At 48.2% G+C, this 23130-nt stretch overlaps 1 protein-coding gene across 3 annotated transcripts in view; it reads left to right on the forward strand.

Moving 5' to 3' along the window:
• Positions 1 to 23130, forward strand: part of PDE9A (phosphodiesterase 9A) — a 117654-nt gene that overhangs the window by 36479 nt on the left and 58045 nt on the right. For 2 of the 3 annotated variants that reach the window (XM_007969241.3, XM_007969252.3), the window contains exon 4: positions 8178 to 8221. In XM_007969241.3, coding sequence (XP_007967432.3) covers positions 8178 to 8221 — 44 coding nt within the window. Of the gene's footprint in view, positions 1 to 8177; positions 8222 to 23130 lie in introns of those variants that run through there. The other variant, XM_037984855.2, reaches the window with a different exon arrangement.

Here is a 23130-nt window from a genome sequence, read left to right on the forward strand (position 1 = left end):
CCCTCTCCACGGTTAGGTCCAGGCCTCACTGAGCTCTGACCTCCCTGCCTCCAGCCTGCCTCTCCCACACAGCTGCCAGGTTCAACCTGGTAGGACGCCTCCTTCTCTGTGGTGGCCTGCCAATCTGGGCCCTGCCAACCTATGCCCTACCAACTTCTCCAACTTATCCGCCGTCCCCACGCCTGCATCATACTCAGCCCACAGGATCCTGCCTTCCCAGCTCTGCAGAACCAGCTTCTGCTCAGCTGCTAGTTGCCAGCGCAGCCACTTGCTTTAAGCACCATCCACAGTCACCCATACCCATCACCGTCACCATCCAGAGTCACCAGCCCCTTCATTGTCACCATCCAGATCACCCAGACCATAACCATCACCATCCAGTCACCTATCCTGTCACCATCACCATCCAGTCACCCATCCTGTCACCATCACCATTAGGAGTCACCCAGACCATCACCATCCAGAGTCACCAGCCTCTTCACCATCATCCAAAGTCACCCAGCCCCATCACCATCACCATCCAGAGTCACCCAGCCCATCACCATCACCATCCAGTCACCCATCCTGTCACCATCACCATCAGGAGTCACCCAGACCATCACCATCACCATCCAAAGTTATCCAGCCTGTCACCATCACCATCAAAGTCACCAGCCCCATCACCATCACCATCCAGATCACCAGACCATCACCATTACCATCCAGTCACCCATCCTGTCACCATCACCATCCAGTCACCCATCCTGTCACCATCACCATCAGGAGTCACCCAGACATCACCATCCAGAGTTATCCAGCCTGTCACCATCACCATCAAAGTCACCAGCCCCATCACCATCACCATCCAGATCACCCAGACCATCACCATCACCATCCAGTCACCCATCCTGTCACCATCACCATCCAGTCACCCATCCTGTCACCATCACCATCAGGAGTCACCCAGACCATCACCATCCAGAGTTATCCAGCCTGTCACCATCACCATCAAAGTCACCAGCCCCATCACCATCACCATCCAAAATCACCCACCCGTCACCATCCTATCCAAAGTCACCAGCCTCTTCACCATCATCCAAAGTCACCCAGACCCATCACCATCACCATCCAAAGTCCTCCAGACCCATCCTCATCACCGTCCAGAGTCACCCAGCCCATCGCCATCACTATCCAAAGTCACCCAGACCCATCAGTGTCACCATCCAGAGTCACCAGCCCCGTCACCACGAGCATCCAGATTCACGCAGACCCATCACTCTGACCACCCACAGTCACCAGCCCCGTCACCATCAGCACATCGCTGGCTTCCTCCCCTCGGTGTACGCCTCCGTCTGAAGTGACCTCACTGACTTGTTTGAGGTTCTCACTGCTGCTGGCCCCGCTGGATGGTCTCTCGTAGGAAGGAAATTTCGCCTTGTTCTCTGCGGGATTTCCAGCCCCTAAATGAGGCGGGGCGTGCTGGGTGCAGGATGGACTGAGTGGGGGATGGAGTGAACCAGTCCGGCTCGTGCATGCCTCTCCCTCTGCACTGCCCGGAGCAGCTTTGTTTCCGGGGACGCAGGGCAACGTCTGGAGACATTTCTGGATGTCACCAGGGGTAAGGGGCTGCTACTCGCATCCGATGGGTGGAGACCCGGGATGCCGCTCAGAATCCTACAGCGCGCAGGGCAGGCCCACAGCAATGACACATGTGGCCCAGGACGTCAGCGGTGCTGAGGCACAGCTCCTGGTGTCTGAGGTCTCCCCTGTGCTCTGTTGCTGTCGCTGTCCCCTCACCCTCCCCCAATCTTCCAACCTAGTAGTTCTCAGACAACTGCTTCGGAATCCCCAGGGGGCTTGGTGGAGCACAGAGCTCCCCTCACCCTCCCCCAATCTTCCAACCTAGTGGTTCTCAGACAACTGCTTCGGAATCCCCAGGGGGCTTGGTGGAGCACAGAGCTCCCTTCGGTCTCTGGTTCATGACAGACGTAGGCCCCGAGAATCTTTCTGCAGGTTCCCAGTGAGGACGAGGCTGGCCCAGGACACGCCACTGATGCTCTCTGACCCAAAGGCTTTTCTCTCCTGCTTCCTTCCCTCTTCCCTCTCCGGCAGGTGACGTTACCAGCCTTTTCTTTTTTGGCCCTGCCTCTTCCTTGGCTTCTCTGCTCTTCCTCTCTTCCACTCGGTGCCTGGTAACAAGCGGCCGTCCTCAGAGATGTGCTCCAGGGCCCGAACTCCTTGCTCCTCGCACTCTTTCTGCACTGGAGCCACCCTGTGAGGCCTCGGGAATGCTCAGCATTTCTCTCCCCCCCCACCAGCAGCATGTTGCAGCCATCCCCTCACCACATGTCCAGAAGGGAGCCAGCATCCTTTGCTGACTTTCGTGCTGTGACTATGGTGTTGCGTGGAAAAGGGGCCATGGGAAGGCTGGGCAGGTAGCTGCTCAGAGCCCCACCTTGCACGGTGACCCACGGGGCCTGGAAATTCACTGCCCTGGTTTCCACACAGGTGCCTGAGCTCCTGCAGAGAATGCCTGATAGCAAGACGCATGCCCGTCCATTTGTGCTTTCAGGCGTCCTAAGCACACACACCTGCTCTTATTCGGACCAGTCCCTGTAAACTAGTTCAACTAAAGAGTGGCTTTCCACCCTGGCTGCAGATTGCAACCACCCAGGAATCCTTTTTTTTTTTTTTTTTTTTTTTTTTGAGAGTTTTGTTCTTGTTGCCCAGGCTGCAGTGCAATGACACGAACTTGGCTCACCGCAACCTCCAGAGATTCTCCTGCCTCAGACTCCTGCCGAGTAGCTGGGATTACAGGCATGTGCCACCACACCTGGCTAATTTTGTATTTTTAGTAGAGACATGGTTTCTCCATGTTGGTCAGGCTGGTCTTGAACTCCCAACCTCAGGTGATCTGCCCACCTCAGCCTCCCAAAGTGCTGGGATTACAGGCCTGAGCCACCACGCCCGGCCCTCCCAGGAATCTTTAAAAAGGTACCAGATGATGCCCAGACCCCTCCAATTAAGTCCAGATTTTTAAGAGATTTTTTTTAAAAGGTCTGCAAGTGATTCCAGCACACAGTCTGGGAACTAACCGCTTATGTAAGGTCTGGAAAACCTAAGAAACCACTCTTGACCCAGCTCTCTGGTGACCAGGAACTTATGTCTACCAGACCCAGGGCCTTCCCTTGCTGAAACATGCTGGCTAAACTCTGTTTCTTCCTAGCAGACAGCAGCCCTCTCCCTCCAGCTCAGAAGCTACGTCAGCAGTTGTTGGTTAGTTGGTTGGTTAGGTTGTGTCTCTCTTTAACTTCCTCCACTTCTGAAGCCACCTGCAGTGACCTGATGTAGACTTGGTCACCCCACTGTCCCCCCAACCTTAGGCCCAGGAATCATGTCTTTGGAGGAGGCTCTCCTGCAGGCAGCTGGTTGCATCTAGCATGCTTGGATTCCTGCAGGCAGCTGGTTGCATCTAGCATGCTTGGATTCCTGCAGGCAGCTGGTTGCATCTAGCATGCTTGGATTCCTGCAGGTGGCTGTTTGCATCTAACTTGCTTGGATTCCTGCAGGCGGCTGGTTGCGTCTAGTTTGCTTGGATTCCTCCCAGTTTCACAGCCACAGGGTGGGCGTTTCATGAAATCTCCAAATTCCAAGGGCTCTTGATGGACCACCTCCATCCTGATCAGAAGGGGTAATGCTGGTTGCCCGGCCTCTTAGAACTTAAAACTCTAGCTCCTTCTCTGCTCCTCATTCCAAACCAAATGAATTGTGGCATTGGATTATTCTTTCAAAATACTTCTTGCCTTAATGCCATCCTTTAGATTTTGGTGGCCAGCTCCTGGTGTGGACCGCATCTCACGGATGGGCTCCCCAGTTTCTGCCTCCTGTTACCCCTCACTGTCATCTCTCTCGAGAGTCCTGCTACTTTCCAGAAAAATAGGCTCCAAACACACTTTCATCCCATCACTCACAGCATGGAGTTCTCTAGTGGCCTGTTGGCTGCAGGACACTGTCCAGCCCCCTGCATTGGGATGTCTGGCCCCAATTCACCATAATGTACTTGTCTCCAATCTGCTGAGCTGCAGGAGTGCCCACCCCAGCCCAGCGGGCACTCCCCTTCTGCAAACCTCCAAGCACATTCCCCCTCTGCACACTGTCAGTCTTCCTATCCCCACCCCAAATCCAAAGGCCCCTCCTATGGCTGGGGATCCACTGGCAGCTGCCTAACCCTTCCTATGCTCCCAGTCGTTTGGTGCAATCTGGAGCACGCTCACTGGCAGCTGCCTAACCCTTCCTATGCTCCTGGACATTTGGTGCAATCTGGAGCATGCTCAGGCCGGCATTTGAAATAACCTGGAACACATTTACATCATGGAAAATATGGAAAATAGGCTGATTGCCTTCCACTCCCTTTTAGAGCTGGCAAGAAAGATAATTGATGACTAAACAACCTAACGACCAACAAATATAAAAAGTCGTAGCCCAACCGTGATCAAATAAGGCTCCAGCATTCCTCCTTGGAGGGACCCTGAGCCATCTGGTGTCATTTTCCTTTCCAATCTGGGAACATTCTGGAGATCCTGGCGTCCAGCTAACATGGACGTTGCTTCCTGACAACCCTACCCCTTCCATTCCCCGGTCACTACTGCTTCAAGATGCAGTGGAAGGAGAAAATCAGACGTCTCAGAAGCGTGAGTGAAAGTGGGGTGTGTGGTGAGACACATACAGAGGGGAGAGGGCCAGAGGACAGTGCCATGCGACACACACCATTGCTCCTTTTGTTCCCGGTTTCAGCCAAGTCGTGCGGCGGGTGACTCTCCACCAGATGAGCTCTGTGCGTGTAAGGCCAGTATTCTTGGCCATTCTGGCTTAGAGAAAAGCTTTCTATATTCCAGAATGGCTCCAGGCCTCCTCCTCCTCCTCCTATTAAATGGGTTTTAAAAGAGGTCTTAGAGCCCAGGCAGTTAGATCTTAGAAACAGACAAATACAGTAGAAGCCCGAGGCAAGCTTATTCTTTCCAAAGAGGAGGTGCTTCCTGTGTTAATTTGTTGTTGAAGAGCATGATGAAGATTCCGCTCCACTGAGACTGAGCCAAGAGTTGACTCATTCATGGGAGCAACATAACGGGTCCTGAGAAACCGAAGGATTCAGCAGCTGGGAGCCAAGACTGATCTGGAGTGGCCCAGAAATGCAACCCAAAGATCTTGGGCCCAAGGGCAGGAAGGTTTCTGCAGCCCCCTGGAGCTTTCACAGAGGCTCCCTGTCCATCCGCTTTTCCCTCTATTGTGGATGTGATCGCTCCTCCCCTCAGCTCACCAGACTCCTCCAAGAGGCTGACCTCTGAACAGGTTGAATGGGCTTGAAGGGGGCGGGGCTCCATTTGCGGGGATGAGCAGGCCCAGTGCCCCTGCACGAGGGGAGGGTGTCTTGGTAAGCCTGTCTTTGTGTCAGGTCCCCAGGGCACCTTCCTCTGAGTCTCTTGCGTGGGAGGAGTTGCTGGACAAGCCTTTTAGGCTCTGTCCCCGCCGGCCCTGTGTGGGATCCATGCTGTTCTCCCTCCAGCCCCTGCCCCACCTCCTGAAACCCTTCTCTGCTCCTGGTGTCGCTACCCATCCCCCACCTCCAGCACTAACTGTCTAGGGACAAGGGGCAGGGGAAGGAGGAGAAGAAAGAGTCCTTGCTGCCCTCAGAGGAGGCGCAGGAGAAGAAAGGGGGAGGAGTGGGGAGCCAGGGATGGCAGGAGCGATGGGAAAGCCCCTTCCTGCTGCCCACGCAAGTTCTGGCTTCCCCTCCACCCACTGCACCATCTCCATGGCTGCTCTCATGGCAGGAGCTGCAGAGACTGAGAAGAGGAAGGAAGGAGGATCTGAGAGGAGCCCAGCACACCCGGCTTCTCTGCTGCCCACCCTCCACTCTGTCCTCCCAGTCCAGGCCCTTCCTAGGCAGCCCTGGCATGGGTCCTCACTGGCCACACTGAGGCCATCAGCAAAGCACCTGGCTTCTTTACACCTTGGGCTCTGGGTCTGTAAGGCGGTGAGGCTGAGGTTCCTGGAAAAGCCAGGCACCGTGGACTTGCCCAGCTAAGCACAGGCATCGGGGGCTAGAGAGGCCCCAGTCCCAGTGACGACCGAGTGCCGTCTCCACCTGCAGAGCTTGGAGGACTCTGCTCTGCACTTAGGGCCACGCTTCAAGCCCAGTGCCTCTGATAACCGAGTCTCTGGGGAGAAATGAGCCCTTCAGTGCCAAATGACCCACCACTAAAAGGCCTTTCGAGGCAGGGCCTCTCTTGAGCCCAAGCAGGCACACGGTGGGAGACGAGAGGGTGTGGGCTCACTTGACGTTCTGTGTGAGCGGGGTCATTCATAGGGTGAGGCGAGAGTCGAGGGGACAGAGGGCCCTCTAGTCCCCAGCACTTGGGCTCAGCTGGCAAGTCCACAGTGCCCGGCTTTCCCGGGAACCTCAACCTCACCACCCTGCAGACAAAGAGCCCAAAGCGCAGGGAGGTCAATGCCACACAGGTTTTATTTTTGCACATTATGGGTGTTTAAAATTGTAAAGATTTTCCACATTACCTGTAACCATCAAACCACATGTATTGCCCCCAATTAGTCACCATTAACGGCTTGGCGTGTATACCCCTCCATATTCACTGTGCTTTCTTCTTCCAGAAATGAGCTCATTCTCTATATATCACCCTGTAACTTGTTTTTACCTGGTAAGGAGTCACGGGCGCCCCACAGGTGAATACTTGCACACTTGTCTTCATCTTCTTAACAGCTACCCGACACCCCAGTATCTCAGTCTGTCTGAACTTAAACAGCTAGACATTGACTTCTCAGAGTGTGGAGGCTGAAGTCTGAGATGAGGGTGTGGGCAGGTTCTGTTCCTGGGGAGGCCTCTCTTCCTGGCTTGCAGACAGCTGCCTTCTGACTGTGCCCTCATGAGGCAGAGCAAGAGACAGCTCTGGTGCCTTCGCCCCTTGTAAGGACACCAACCCCATCCCGTGGGCCTCACCCTCAGGAACTCCTCCAAACCCAATCACCTCCCAAGGCCCCACCTCCTAATCTTACCCATTGGGGATGAGGGCTTCATTATATGTGGGATGGTGGTACCTCAACATTCAGACCCTGGCACCATAGGGCCACCAATGTGTTATCCTGCCTGTGGAGAGATGCACAGACTGAACCATCCAGACCGCACAGTGGAGCATGCTCTTTCAACCCCCCTGCCCCTGACCACAGTGGACACTCGGGAAGAAATGGGTACAGCGAGTGAACAAATGAATGAGCAAGTCAAAGACATGAACACATGACATGTGACTGTCTCCCTGTGTGCTGGTGTTTCATTCTGATACATCCCTCCCTAAATTCATCTGCTGAGACAAAGGATTTTCACCGGTGTTGATTTTCACCGGTGTTGCTACACGGCTTTCCCCAAGGTGTGGCAACCCACACCCCACCAGCAACACCTGTGGTGTCTGCCGGCCTGTGTCCTTGTAGCACTTCTCTTTCCAGGTTTCCAAATGTTGCTAAACTGCTGGGTCAAGGAATAGCATCTCCCTGGGGTCAGCCTCCCTTGTGTGGATTTTTTCTTACTGCTCTTGGCCACTGCCTGTTCCTGGTCTATACCCGTTCCATTGGTTGCACTGTCTTTTCCTGCCCCTTGGCCAGCGATAGAAACGTTTTGGCTGTCGTATGCACAGCCAGTATTCTCTCCCGTCACACTGGGCCTCATGATTATGGGGGGCGACATCACGGAGATCCCAGTGCATTTTCAACGTCATCACTGTCACCATCCTCTCTTGGTCATTTGGGGGATACGGTCGCCATTAGCTCAATAGGGCAAAAGAGAGGGAGGCCACCTGCATCCGCCAGGTGCTGGAATGGGTCCAGGCAGCTGCCAGAGTCTGCCGTTTCCAACTCGATACAGCACCTGTGATCGGCAGTCGCACCCATGACATTTATTTAATTGACCAAACATGAACATTATAGAGGAAGTTGATCATTTAAATGATATACTTGAAACTCCTCTGAGTAAGGAAGCTGAGAACAGTCAAAGAAGCTAATTTAAAAAATAAAAAAATAAAAAAACGACCTAATCCACTGAATTCTAATCACGCCGAGTGCTTATCTCTCCTGCCAGACGTACAGCGAGCGCCTTGCAGCGTCTCACGGCGGCACTGTCTTCTCTTTTGCAGCACTCCCTACAAAGTGAGACCTGTGGCCATCAAGCAACTCTCTGGTAAGGCCCTGCTGTCATTTTTCAAACTAAAAGAAGGAAAAAGAAATCTTGAGCTTGCCCTGGTGATAAAATATATACTAGTTAAGCATTTGCATCTAAGCATTTGAAATGTATATTAGTTAAACCTTTGAAGCATTCGACTCTATGTTAGTTAAGCATTTGAATCTGCAGTTGAAGCTGACACTATTACAGAATCTGAAACCTTGTATTACTGTAGGGCTCTGCCTTTCTAACCCCAGGCAGAATAGCATCTCCCTGGGATTAGCCTCCCTTGCGTGGATTTTTTCTTACTCCCCTTGGCCACTGCCTGTTCCTGGTCTATGCCGGTTCCATTGGCTGCAGTGTCTTTTCCTGCCCCTTGGCCAGAGGCTGTCCTAAGGACTTTGCAGATACAGGGCAGCATCCACTCTGGTCTTCCTGGCCTAGCACCTGTCCTCGCCTTTCCACTGTGAGTTGCCAAGGCAGGCATCTGTGGCCCCTGGGATGCCTTGGGGTGCCTCATATAGTCACTTGGGCTGCTGTGTTAGAATCCTTTTTCTTTTCTTTCTTTCTTTCTTTCTTTTTTTTTTTTTTTTTTTTGCGGGACAGAATCTGGCCCTGTCGCCCAGGGCTGGAGTGCAGTGGCGCGATCTCGGCTCACTGCAACCTCTGCCTCCCAAGTTCAAGTGAGTCTCTTGCCTCACCCTCCCAAATAGCTGGGATTACAGGCATGCACCACCAAGCCTGGGTAATTTTTTTGTATTTTTAATAGAGATGGGGTTTTGTCATGTTGGCCAGACTGGTCTCGAACTCCTGACCTCAGGTCTCCTCAGCCTCCCAAAGTGCTAGGTACACCCACCTCAGCCTCCCAAAGTGCTAGGTACAGTCATGAGCCACTGCACCCAACCTAGAATCCCTTTTCCATTTGATTTTTATAACGTTTATTTATGTGTGATTTATACATCATGAAATGCCATTTAAGTGTCTATTTTGATGAGTTTTGAAAAGTGTGTCACTGTCATAATCATTACCCAAATCAAGACATTTGCACTACCTAGAAAAGCTCTCTCGTGCCCCTCCCAGTGTGTCTCAGTCCACAACCGACCTGCTTTCTGACATCATCCATGAGATTTGTCCTTTTGAGAGTTTCATATAAAAGAAATTACATGGTACATGTACTCTTTTTTCACTTGATATAATGTTTTTGAGACCCACCCATGTGCTGTGTGTAGAGACAATTCATTGCTTTGTATTGCTAAGTGGTATCCCATGGTGTGGGCTGTACCACAGGGCATCTTCCATTCTCTGTGGATGGACATTGGTGTCCCATGGCGTGGGCGGTACCACAGGGCGTCTTCCATTCTCTGTGGATGGACATTTGGGTTGTTTCCAGTTTCAGGGCTTTTATGAATAAGGCTGCTGTGAGCATTAAAGTACAAGTAGTGGTGGAAACATCTATTTTTATATATTTTATTTCGCTTGGCTGAATACCTAAGACACCTATAACCTTGTCAACTTTTTTATGCAGTTAAACGTATACTTAACCATCGTCCCTAAGAGTGGAGGGAGGAGTCTGTAGAGTGCTCCCCAGTCTGGGTTTGTCTGACGTTTCTCTCACGACCAGCCTGGGTGTGGTGGGGTTTGGAAGGAATATGTGGGGCGCATGACAGCCAGGTGGGACCACTGGCTTCTGCACTGCAGAGTCACCGTTGGTCTCCTTCCCTGTTCTTCTTTGGAAGCAAGTCACTAAGTCCAGCTCACCCAAGCGGAGGAGAAAAAACCGAGGTTCATTTACTCTACACAGATGTTCATTTGCTCCAGCACCATTTGGTGAAAAGACGATCTTTTCTCCCACTGAATTACCATGACACTTTTGTGGAAAATCAATGGGCCATATATGTGTGAGTCTTTTTCTGGACTCCAGATACTGTTGTGTAAATTTACATGTCTTAAAACAAAAGCACACCATCTTGACTACTGTAGATAAATAGTAGGTCTTGAAATCAGGTACTCTAAATTATCTCTGGTTTCTTTTTTTCTTTTTCAAAAATGTTATTGCTTTTATTTTCAAATAAATTTTAGAATCAGTCTATGAATTGCTACCAAAAAAAAAAAGTCTGCTAGGATTTTGACTGAAATTGCATTAAATATACAGAAAAATGTGGGAAGAATTAGTATCTTAAGAATGTTGAGTCTTCTAATTCATAAATATGGTCTATCCATTTATTTGGGTTTCCTTTAATGTTTCTCAATAATGTGTTACCATTGTTAATATGAAGTACTTAAACATATATTGATAAATATATCACTATTTCATATATTTAATGGTATTATAAATGGATTTTTTTTTCATTTCAATTTCCAGTAGTTTTTAGTTTATAGGAACTGGCTTTTGTATGAGACCTTGCTAAACTCATTTATTAGGTCTAGTACCTTTTTGTAGATTTCCTATGATTCTTTAGATGATTTTCTTATAGTGCTGGTTTTCTGACAACAAAGTCCTTCTGCTTTTGTCTGAAAAAGTTTTTCTTTGTTGTTTTGCTCTTTTTTTTTTTTTTTCAAAGAGAGAGAGCGATAAGAGCTGTCTCTGTTGCCCAGGCTGGAGTGCAGTGGTGCAGTCATAACTCATGACAGCCTTGACCTCCCAGGCTGAAGCAGTCCTCCCTTCTCAGCCTCACAAGTAGCTGGGACTACAGGCACACACCACCATGCCTGGCTAATTTTTTAAGTTTTTGTAGGGACAAGTTCTCACGATGTTGCCCAGGCTGGTCTCAAACTCCTAAACTCAAGTAATCCTCACTTCCTGGGATTACAGGGATGAGCCACCATGCCCGACTGACAGTGTTGTTATTTCATCTTCATTTTGAAAGGGCATTTTCTTGCCATAGAGAATTTTACTTTCGCAGTCTTCCAGCCACCGTGGATATGTCGTCTCGTTGTATTTTAGCTGGTGTAGCCTCTAATGAGGAGTCTGTGATGCCTTCCCTTTGTTCCTCTGCGTGCAGTGTGTCTTTTTCCCTCTGGCTGCTTAAGGTGTTTTCTTTATCACTGGTTTGCAGGAATTTGATTATGATGGACTTGGCGTGGTTTTCTTTTGGTTTAACCTGCTTGGTGTTCATTGATCCTCTTGGAAATTTGGGATCATATTTTTCATGAAATTTGGAATTTTTTCTGCTCTCTCTCTCTCTCTCCCCCCCCCCCCCGTTTCCCCTGGGATCCTAATTACCTGAATGATAGACAGCCTGAGAGCATCCCCTGACGCACTCACACTCTGTTTCTTTCTTTCCAGACCGTTTTTTCTGTTTGCTTTATTTTTCTTAGACTTTTCTGTGGCACCTTCAATTGCATTGGTCTTCCCTCCTGCAGTGTCTAGTCTGCTGTGAATCTCGTTCAGTGAAATTTTCATTTCATATATTGCGTTCTTCATCCCTAGGAATTTGTTTTCCTCCTTTTTCGTATCTCCCATTTTCAGATGTCCCATTTATGCCTCATTATGTTTATATTTCCTGCAAACGCTTATACCTCATGATAATTGTTTCATGCCATTGTCTGCTAGTTTCCTGCTCTCTGCCGTATCTGTCTGTCTCTGTTGATTGATTTTTCTCCTGGGTATGGGTCATATTTTTCTGATTCTCATGAATCTAGTAGATTTGGATGGAATGCTCATCACAGGAGTGCATGCTGGTTCATCATCTGGTTTTGTTTCTCCCAGTTAGCGTGTTGAGCTTTGCCTTGGCCAGCAGTTAAGTCACTTGCACATCGGTTTGATGCCTTTGAGTCCCACCTTTAAGTTTTGCCAGAATGGCTCGAGAGGTCTCTTACCCCAGGGATAACTCAGTCCTGCTAAAACATGATCCCTTTGGGGTCTCTCCCAAACTCCTGGCTGATCACCAAATTCCCCTCTGGCTGTTTAGAGTGCAAATGTTTGGAGATGAGAACGAAAGCGTCAGGGCCTTGAAGGTCGTTGCAAGGATGCTGGCTTTTATGCTGAGTGGCGTGGGCAGCTATTAGAAGGCTTTCAGCGGAGGAGTGACACCATCACATTTGTGTTTTAAATCTCGCTCGGGGCACTGGGTCGAGATCATGAAAGGGAAGTGGTAGCAAAGGTGGAGGCAGAGAAATCCGAGAGGAGGCTGGTTTTTTGGGAGGAGACGGAGGCCCAGGCCAGGGTGGGGGTCATGGAGGCGATGAGGAGTGCAGGTTCCAGCATGTTCTAAAAGCAGAGACAAGCTTTTTCCTAAGTGGAAGCGGGATATACAGACACCCATCCGGGGCTTCTTTGACCTGAGCACTGAGCGCCATGGCCCAGGGAGGGGGTTGCTGCGGGTGGGCTCGGCCTGCTCGTCAGACACCAGGTGCACGAGGGGCAGGCAGAGTCAGGGCAGGCGGCCTCTCGGCTGCCAGCTCCCAGTGGATGGTGTTGAAGTCTGGGGCTTGGTGAGGCCAGCAGAGAGTGAGTGAGCGCCAGCAGGAGGGGCCAGGCCTGATCCGGACGGAGACAGAACCCATCTGTGGGAGAAGGATGCTGGTGCCTAGATGCCATCAGGAGCAGAGGGGTCAAAGCCATGAAGCCCTGGAGGCAAGAAGAGGCAAAGGCCGGCCAGGCGTGGGTCGGATACAGCAGGGCTCGCACAGGCCAGTGAAGATGGGCGAGGTGGCTGTGTTCAGAGTTAGAAGGGTATCGCTGGGAGCGGAGGAAAGAGGGATTTCTGTGTCACTTGGGGGCCCATCCAGGACCAGTGGGAGATGGAGTTGGGCTCATTAAGGGAAAGAGGTGAACGGGAGTTGGAACTGTGTGTCCTAAGGCCAGAGCTGCTCCTCCCTGGAGGACTCTGGCAAAGGCTGCTGGCCTTGGGCTGTGCAGGCGCCCAGTGGCTGAGAGATTGGTGCCCTCTGCAGCCCTCCTGGAACTCGGATCCTAGGAGCCACAAACGGTCCGTGTGATCTCAGGACCATTTCAAGGGGATTGTGTCTTTTTGACCAGAGCGTTAGGGAAAGCCTGCTGCACAGTCACATGCCAGGACAGCCCCCCACGGCCCAAGTCCTGTAGGAGAGCCAGGGGCTCTCACAATATTCTTAGGTGCAACAGCAGTTGAGCCGTGCTGTCACACTTAACCCAAGTAATGATAGTGTCTTCAATTAGACACTGCTGTAGGGGTCTGGTTCTGCTTGTTCGCCTCCACATTCCTGCCTGCACTAGGACCCAGGACCTGTCTCTGGTCACACACACCCTGTCCAGCCTCTGCATCTGGCCCTGTGGAGACCCACACCACATTCTACCTCCCTGGCCAGAGACCAAGAGTGACTTAGAGGCTTCCACTTGCCAGTAGCTTTATTGGTGTTGCTGTTTCCATAGAAGGACAATAAAAGGGGACATAAGGAGGAGCATCCACAGAGTACGTGCTTGAGCCTCTGCAAGCCAGAGGAGGCCGGTGGGGTGGGCAGGCTGCCTGGCTGTGCCCCACAACACGCATATGAAGAGGTTTTGGGGACAGCCACGGAACCCCGGAGCTGCCCCCGCATGAGAGTTCCCCCAGGAGGTGACCAAATGCATTTAAAGTCCAGCCACAGTCCAGACGCAGATGCACCGTAACTATAAAGAACACACCAAATTCTGAAGGCTTAGTATAAAAAAAGAATATAAAAATCTCAGTCATGTTTGTATTGATTTCGTATTTCCTGGTTGAGATGTCGTTGATATAACATAAAGCCCACCATTTTAAAGTGTGCAACCTCAGCCAGGCACAGTAGCTCACACCTGTAATCCCAGCACTCTGGGAGGCCGAGGTGGGCGGATCACCTGAGGGCAGGAGTTTGAGACAAGACTGGCCAACGTGGTGAAACCCCGCCTCTACTAAAAATACAAAAATTAGCTGGGTGTGGTGGTGCACATCTGTAATCCTAGCTACTTGGGAGGCTGAGGCAGGAGAATCGCTTGAACCTGGGAGGTAGAGCTTGCAGCAAGCCAAGATCACACCACTGCACTCTAGCCTGGGTGACATAGCGAGACTCCATCTCAAAAAAAAAAAGTAAAGTGTACAACCTCAGTCCTTTTTAGTGTCTTCATTTTGTTGTGCAACCATCACCACTATTTAATTCCAGAACATTTCCATCAACCCAAAAAGAAACCCTGTACCTGTTAGCAGTCCCTCTCCATCCCCCTCACCCCCCAGCCCCTGGCAGGCCCTGCTCTCTGTCCTGTGCATTCTGGACCTTTCACATGACAGAATCTGTGGCCTTTCCAGCCTGGCTTCTTCCACTTCACACACTGTGTTCCAGGCTCCCTGTGTTGCAGCTCGTGACAGCTCTTCGTTTCTTTATGGCTGGATGACGTTCTGTCGCGTGGCTGCGTCGCGTGGCTGCGTTGCGTGGCTGTGTTGTGTGGCTGTGTCGCGTGGCTGCGTCACGTGGCTGCATCACGTTCGGTTGATCCGTTCATCAGCTGATGGACATTTGGGCTGTTTCCACAAAGGCTATTGTGAATGATGCTGCTGCAAATATTTGTGTGCAAATTTTTGTGTGAAAGATACATGGTGAAATTAGGTATTTTGAGGTATATTGGAGTAAATGAAATATTAAAATCTTTTTAAAAGTCTAGCTGTCTTGAAGGGGAGGGCCTGAGAGAAGTGCTGAAAGTTCACAGCAGAGGGAACTGGATGCTGTGGGTGCGCCAGACTGGCCTGTCCAGGAGGTCCCTGCAGCCTGGATAGCAGGTCCCTTACCCACTAATGGGTGCCTCCTCCAACCCCTGAGTCCCCCTGCCTGGGGACCTCCTCTGTGTGGGGCACACCAGGAAGTGGTGGGGAGGGCCCGCCCCAAGGTCAGTCCTCCCCAGTGAGAGGGAGCTGGAGGACGGGTGCCCAGCTTCCTTGCTCCATAGTGGGACTGCGAATCTGATGTCATCAATGCAGCTGCTCAAAGGGAGCTCAGAGCGGGGAGTCACCTGCGCGTCAGCTCACCCTCTGGGAGCTCTCTTCCCCCCACGCCTCAATCCCCCACTCCCTCCCAGGGCTTCCTGGGCTGGCCTTCAAATGCGCCACTAGCCCCCAACTCCTTGTCTCCAGTGGTCTTTTGAGGATCTCAAACTAAGAACTTACACTCCAAGAGGAGTCAGGCCCCCTGGCATACTCATTTGTCATTTGGATGAAATAGCCTTAGGAGAGCCACTTAACCCCACTGAACTTCCATTTACCTTGCAAAACAGGAATTCTAATGCATACCTTGCCTGGTTCTTGGGAGGATAAATGAAGTAATTTATGCAAAATGTTGAACACAGTGCCTGCCACTTGGTAAGTGCCCAGTAAATGGTTGCTATCATTGAAAATGACTTAGAGGGCATTTTTGAGTGACTAAAGTTAGGTCTCTCTGGAATTGCTGAATTTTAATAGAACAGGAATGCTTCCTAAAGTCTCAAACAAAACACAGAGGACTGGCTGTGTCTGCCCTGGAAGCCAAGTTAATGCTGGAAGTCTGAGCACAGACACATTGCTCGCGAGAAATAATAACACTCCTTAATAATATTGTCTATTTCAGTGCAGTTTCACTCTAGAAGGCCTTATAAGCATAGCTGCCATCATCCTTACTTCCATTCTTTTTGAAACAAAAAGGCTGCAGTGGGCCAGGCGCGGTGGCTCACACCTGTAATCCCAGCACTTTGGGAGGGCGAGGTGGGCAGATCACAAGGTCAGGAGATGGAGACCATCCTGGCTAACACGGTGAAACCCCGTCTCTACTAAAAAATACGAAAAATTAGCCAGGCATGGTGGCGGCGCCTGTAGTCCCAGCTACTCGGAGGCTGAGGCAGGAGAATGGCGTGAACCCAGGAGGCAGAGCTTGCAGTGAGCTGAGATTGCGCCACCGCAATCCAGCCTGGGCGACAGAGTGAGACTCCGTCTCAAAAAAAAAAAAAAAAAAAAAAATGGCTGCAGTGTATAAATGAAAAATAACCATTTCTGGAATTGTATGTTCAGACGGACTCCCTTTAGAGTAGCCTAGCCAACAAAGACGGCAGCCCTTAGCATGCCACTGTCAGAGATATTGATCACAAACAGTAATACAGAAGCCTTCGGAATGGAAGTGTCCTGACGGCAGATTGGAGTAAAATGGAGATGATGACCGTCGAACACTGCTGCACAGACCTCGAGGCTGCAGACGTTAGGACTGCCCTCCCTGCTGCTAGGCGTTTGTGAGAACCAGGCCAACCCATACCTGCCCACGGCTGTGTCCTGCCTGACTGCCCTGAAATGCACAGATCTTGTGGGTGCAGTTTGATGAGTTTTGTTTTTTGTTGTTTTTGTTTTTGAGACGGAGTTTCGCCCTTGTTGCCCAGGCTGGAGTGGAGTGGCACGATCTCGGCTCAATGCAACCTCTGCCTCCTGGGTTCAAGCAGCTCTCCTGCCTCAGCCTCCCGAGTAGCTAAGATTACAGGCGCATGCCACCACACCCAGCTAATTTTTTGTATTTTTAGTAGAGACAAGGTTTTGCCATGTTGACCAGGCTGATCTCGAACTCCTGACCTCAGGTGATCCACCTGCCTTGGCCTCCCAAAGTGCTAGGCGTGAGCCACTGCGCCTGGCCACAGTTTGATGAGTTTTGATAGAAGTTCATGTGTTAGACCTTTGAGGAATCACCACCCAAACCAGAAATACCATTTGACCCAGCAATGACATTTATATATATACCCAAAGGAATATAAATCATTCTATTATAAAGATACATCTACGTGTATGTTCGTTGAAGCACTATTTACAATAGCAAAGACAAGGTATCAATCCAAATACCCATCAATGATAGACTGGATAAAGAAAATGTGATACCATGGAATACTATGCAGCCATAAAAAGGAACAAGATCATGTCTTTTGCAGTGACATGGATAGAGCTGGAAGCCATTATCTTCAGCAAACTAACACAGGAACAGAAAGTCAAACACTGCATGTTCTCACTTATAAATGGGAGCTGGACAACGAGAACACATGGACACAGGGAGGGGAATAACACACACTGGGGCCTGTCGGGAGGGTTGGAGGAGGGAGAGCATCAGGATAAATAGCTGGGGCGTGCTGGGCTTAATACCTAGGTGATGGGTTGACAGGTGCAGCAAACCACCATGGCACACGTTTACCTGTGTGACATCCCTGTATGTCCTGCACATGTATCCCAGAACTTAAATTTTTTTAAAGTGCACGTGCACGTAACCACCACCGCAATCAAGACAGAGGACATTTCCATCACCCTAGAAAAATGCCGCTGTACCCGCTTCAAGGCAGTCCCCACTGTGGAGTGCTCTGCCTATTGTTGAGTTGCACGGAGTTGGAATCACACAGCACGGGCTCTTTGATGTCTGGACTCTTTCACTCAACATCATTTTTGTTTGTTTTTGTGTGTGTGTGTGTGTTTTTTGAGACGGGGTCTCACGCCTGTTGCCCAGGCTGGAGTGTGAGGCTCACTTGAGGTCAGGAGTTCGAGACCAGCCTGGCCAACATGGTAAAACCCGGTCTCTACAAAAAATTAGCAGGGCGTGGTGGCATGTGCCTGTCGTCCCAGCTACTCAGGAGGCTGAGGCAGGAGAATCTCTTGAACCTGGGAGGAGGAGGTTGCAGTGAGCAGAGGTTGCACCACTGCACTCCAGTCTGGGCGACAAAACGAGACTCCATCTCAAAAAAAAAAAAAAAAAAAGAAACTGCCAAGCTGTTTTACCAAATGGTTGTACCATTCCACGTTCCCACCAGCAGCGTCTGAGTGACCCAGCTGTTCCACATCCCTGCAACAGTAAACCTTTTCTGCTTACATTTTAGACATTTGAGTAGGTGTAAGAGCAATCCTATCTTCTTATAGTTTTAATGTGCATTTCCAAGTAACTTAATGATGTTGAACATGTTGCTATGTCTTATTGGCTATTTGAATGTCATATTTTGTGAAGTGTCTGTTCAAAAGTATTTTACTCAGGCCAGGTCCAGTGGCTCACGCCTGTAATCCTAGCTCTTTGGAAGGCCAAGGTGGGTGGATTACCTGAGGTCAAGAGTTCAAGACCAGCCTGACCGACATGGTGAAACTTCCTCTCTACTAAAAATACAAAACTTAGCTGGGTGTGGTGGTGGGTGCCTGTAGTCCCAGCTACTTGAGAGGCCGAGGCAGGAGAATCGCTTGAACCCAGGAGGTGGATGTTGCAGTAAACCAAGATCACGCCATTGCACTCTAGCCTGGGCGAGACAGCAAAAGCTCCATCTCAAAAAAAATATGTATAAAAAGGGTTTTGCTCATTTTTTTAGGCTGGCTTGTATTATTTTTATCACTGGTTTGTAGGAAACTCTACATAAGCTAGGATGTAATTCATTTGTCAGATATATATGGCAAACATTTTCCCTGTTTGTGACTTGCCTTTTTCGTTTTCTTAATGAGGTCATTTGATGAGCAGAGGTTTTTAATGTGATGAATTCCATCCAGTGTAACAAGTTTTTCTGTTGTAGTTAGTACTTCTTGTGTCTTCTCTAATAACTTTTCTGTTTTTTGTGTTTTTGTTTGTTTGTTTTTGAGACAAGATTTCTTGTCACCCAGGCTGGAGTGCAGTGGCATGATAAGCTCACTGCAACCTCCGCCTCCCGGGTTCAAGTGATTCTCCTGCCTCAGGCTCCTGAGTAACTAGGATTACAGGTGTCCGCCACTACGCCTGGCTAATTTTTTTTGTATTTTTAGTAGAAATGGGGTTTTCACCATGTTGGCCAGGCTGGTCTCGAACTCCTGACCTCAGGTGGCCCACCCGCCTCGGCCTCCCAAAGTGCTAGGATTACAGGTGTGAGCCACCACGCCCAGCCCTAAAAAAAATTTTTTTTTTAATCCCAAGGTCATAGAGATACATTTTTAGAAGATTTAGAGTTATAGCCGTTATGGTTTGTTTTTTTTTTTTAATTTAAGGAAAATTTTTAACAACCCAGTCATTGTTGAGATGTTATGTTTTAATCTGTCATTCATTTCAAATTAATGTTGTGTGTGTTGTGAAGTGGAGACTGCCCTTCGTTTTCTTCCCCACGCTGACACGCAGCTGTTACTGCACCACTTGTTAAGAAGACTTTCCTTTTCCCACTGAATCCATGGCTCCTTTGTTGACAGTTAATGGTCTCTATGTTTGGGCCTCTCACTGAACTCTGTTCTGCTTCACTGATCTATTTGTCTATCCTCACACCAATACCACACTGGCTACGTTACTGTGCCCTGGAATCAGGTACTCTAAGTTCTCCATTTGTTCTTCCTCTTCAGTCGTTTTGACTGTATAGGTTCTTTTCTTTTCCCTACAAATTTTAGAATCAACTTATCAATTTCAAAAAAGAAGCCTTCTATGACTTTGATTACCATTTTATTTAATATATACTTTGGGGCGGGTAGTGTCTTAACTGTACTGAGTCTTCCAACCCACGAACGTGATACATCCCTCCGCTTATTTAGGTCTCTTTTAACTTCTCAAAAGGTTATGACTTTCAGGATAAAGGTCCTGCGTGTCTTTGGTTAACTTTACTCCAAAGTGTTTTCTGTTTTGTGGTTTTCTTATGAATAGGATTTTATTAATTTTCCAATTGCTTGCTGCTAGTTTATAAAAATACAATCGATTTTTGGATGTTGACATTGGATCCTGTGAATTTGCTTAGTTCATTGGTTAGTTCTAGTTGTTGTTTTATAGGTTCCTGTGATTGTCCACAGAGACAGTCATACCGTCCAAGAATAATGACAATTTTAATTATTGCATTCCAGTTTTTGGCTTTTATTTCTTTTCCTTGTCTTGTTGTACTAGTTGAAACTGCAATACAGTTAAACAAAAGTGAGAACAGACATCCTCGCCTTGTTGCCAATCTTAGGGGAGATACCTTCAGTCTCTCACCATTACGTACGATGTTAGCCACAGATTTTTTTGCTGATGCCTTTCATCAGGTAGGAAGTCCCCAAATACTCTTAGTTTTCTGAGAGTTTTTTGTCTAATGTTCTTTGACAAAATTCTTTGCTCACTTTTATCAAATGTTCTCTCTGCATGTAGTGAGGTGGGTTGAGGGAGCGTCCTCTTATTCCTTGTTTGCTAGTGGTTTGTCTCATAAAGAGGTATTGGATTTTGTTCCATGCTCTTTTTGCACCTATGGAATGATCATATATATGGTGTTTTTCTCCTTTATTCTGTTAAGATAATGAATAATACTGATTGATTTTCAAATGTTAAAACCACGTTGCTTTCTTAGGGTAAACGCACTTATATTTTCAGGAAATATTCCTAGGAAATTTCCTGGGGTAAACTCACTTGTATTTCCAGGAAATATTTCTAGGAAAATACTTGGGAATAAATGTAACAAAGGATATGCAGGCCCTCTCCTTGATGTGTTTGCTTTTTATGTATTGATTTGGTTTTGTTTTTGTTTTGAGATGGAGTGTTGCTCTGTCGCCAAGGCTGGAGTGCAGTGGCACGATCTTGGCTCACTGCAACCTCTGCCTCCCACCTTCAAGTGATTCTCCTGCCTCAGCCTCCCAAGTAGCTGGGATTATAGTTACCTGCCACCACACCGGCTAATTTTTGTATTTTTAGTAGAGACAGGGTTTCACCATGTTGATCAGGCTGGTCTCAAACTCCTGACCTCAAGTGATCCGCCCACCTTGGCCTCCCAAAGTGCTGGGGGGGATTACAGGCGTGAGCCACTGTACCCAACCACTTTTTATGTGTTGCTAGATTTGATTTCATAACAATTCGTTAAGGATGTGGCTGCCTATGCTTAAGTGGGATACTGGTTTGTAATTTTTTTTCTTGGAGTGTCTTTGTCATGTTTTGATATTGGGTCTATAGTGGCCTCATGAAACACGTTGGGAAGTTTACTTTCTTCTCTATTTTCTGAAAGATTTTATGTAATTTGGGTATTATTTTTTCCTATGTTCCTTTACTCTTAATGTAGTTGTGTTTTTTTTTGTCTTTTTAATAGTTAATAACAATGTATTTTATTCTTGAAAATCACTGAGAGTACATTTTGCATTCTCACCACAAAAAAATAATTATGTGGCGTAATGTGTATGTTAATTGGCTTGCTTTAGCCATTCTACAATGTATATATTTCAAAACATCATCTTGACCATGGGAAATGTATGTAATTTTTGTAAATTTTTTAAAACTTTTTTTTAAGTTCCAACTTTTATTTTACAGTCAGATCTAAATGTGTCACATGCAGGTGTGTTACACGGTATATTGCACCCAGGCAGTGAGCGCACCCACGTATTTGTTGATATGGTTGGGGTTAGCACTACCATGTTGCTATCTGCTGTTCCTTGATCTTGGGTTTTGTTTCTCTGTCCCTCCTTTTCTGCCTTCTCCTGGGTGAACTGAGTAAATTTTTGTTTTCCATTTTATTCCTTCTACTGACTCTTTAGCTGTCTCTTTTTGCATTATTTTTACTTGGCTGTTATAAGTATTACAATATGCATCTTTACCTTTTTTTTTTTTTTAAATAATTGGTAGACTTTGTTTTTTAGATTCACGGCAAAATTGAGTGAAAAGTGCGGAGCTCCCACATGTTCACCCCACACACAGACACTCAGCCTCTGCCACCGTCAACGTCCTGCGTCAGATTGTACATTGGTTACGGCCGGGCACAGTGACTCACGCCTGTAATCACAGCACTTTGGGAGGCCAAGGCGGGCAGATCACTTGAGGTCAGGAGTTCAAGACCAGTCTGGCCAACATGGCGAAACCTGGTCTCTACTAAAAACACAAAAATTAGCCAGGCGTCATGGCACACACCTGTAATGCCAGCTACTTGGCAGGGAAATCACTTGAATCCGGAAGGTGGAGGTTGCAGTGAGCCAAGATTGCACCATTGCACTCCATCCTGGGTGACAGAGAGAGACTCTGTCTCCAAAAAAAAAAAAAAGATTGTACATTGGTTACAATCAGTGAACCAACATTGACATATCCTTATCAGCCAAAGTCTATAGTCCACCTCAGAGTTCACTGTCAGGGTTGTACATTCCCTGTGTTTGGACAAATATATGATGACCCGTGTCTTCCATCCCAGTGTCAGACAGAATAGGTTCACTGCCTTCAAAACCTCCTGTGCTCCAACTATTCATGCCTCCCATCCCCAAGCCCTAGATCTTTTTACTGTCTCCATAGTTCGGCCTTTTCCAGAATGTCATATAGTTGGAATCATACAGAATACAGCCTTTTCAGGTTTTCTTTCACTTACTAATATGTCTTTAAGATTCTTTTATGCCTTTTCCTGGCATCTTAGCATTGAAGGCTATTCCATGGTCTGTGTGTATCACAGTGTATTTGCTCTTCACCTATTGAAGAGCATCTTGGTTGCTTCAGGTTTGGGCAATTGTGAATAAAGCTGCCATAAGTATTCTTGTGCAAGTTTTTGTGCACACATAAGATTTTAACACATTTGGATAAATACCAAGAAGCACAATTGCTAGATCTTTTGGTAAGAGCATGTTTAGTTTTGTAAGAAGCTGCCAAACAGTCTTCCAAAGTGACTGGGCCATTTTGCACCCCCAGCAGCAAAGAACGAGTGTTCCTGCTCCTCCACATCCTCCCAGCTTTTGTGTTTCAGTGTCTTGGATTTTCACCACTCTTGATAGGTGTATTGCAGTATCTTCTTCGTGTTTTAATTTGCAATTCCCTAGTGACATATCATGATGAGATCTTCTCATATGCTTGTTTGCCATCTACATGTCTTCTCTGAGGTGTCCGTTCAGATCTTTTGCCCATTTTTAATCATCCTGAACTTTTCACAATCCATTTAGAATTAACACTGTACCACCTCAGGTAAAAAATAAGGGCACTGCAACTATCAAAGTCTACTTACTCGCCTCTCCCACCACCTTTGAGCTATGGTGTCATATGTTTTATATCTGCATACATTTTAAGCCCCATAATACAATATTATAATTTCTTTTTTTTTTTTT

Source organism: Chlorocebus sabaeus, chromosome 2 (assembly GCF_047675955.1).
Source record: "Chlorocebus sabaeus isolate Y175 chromosome 2, mChlSab1.0.hap1, whole genome shotgun sequence".
NCBI lineage: Eukaryota > Metazoa > Chordata > Mammalia > Primates > Cercopithecidae > Chlorocebus > Chlorocebus sabaeus.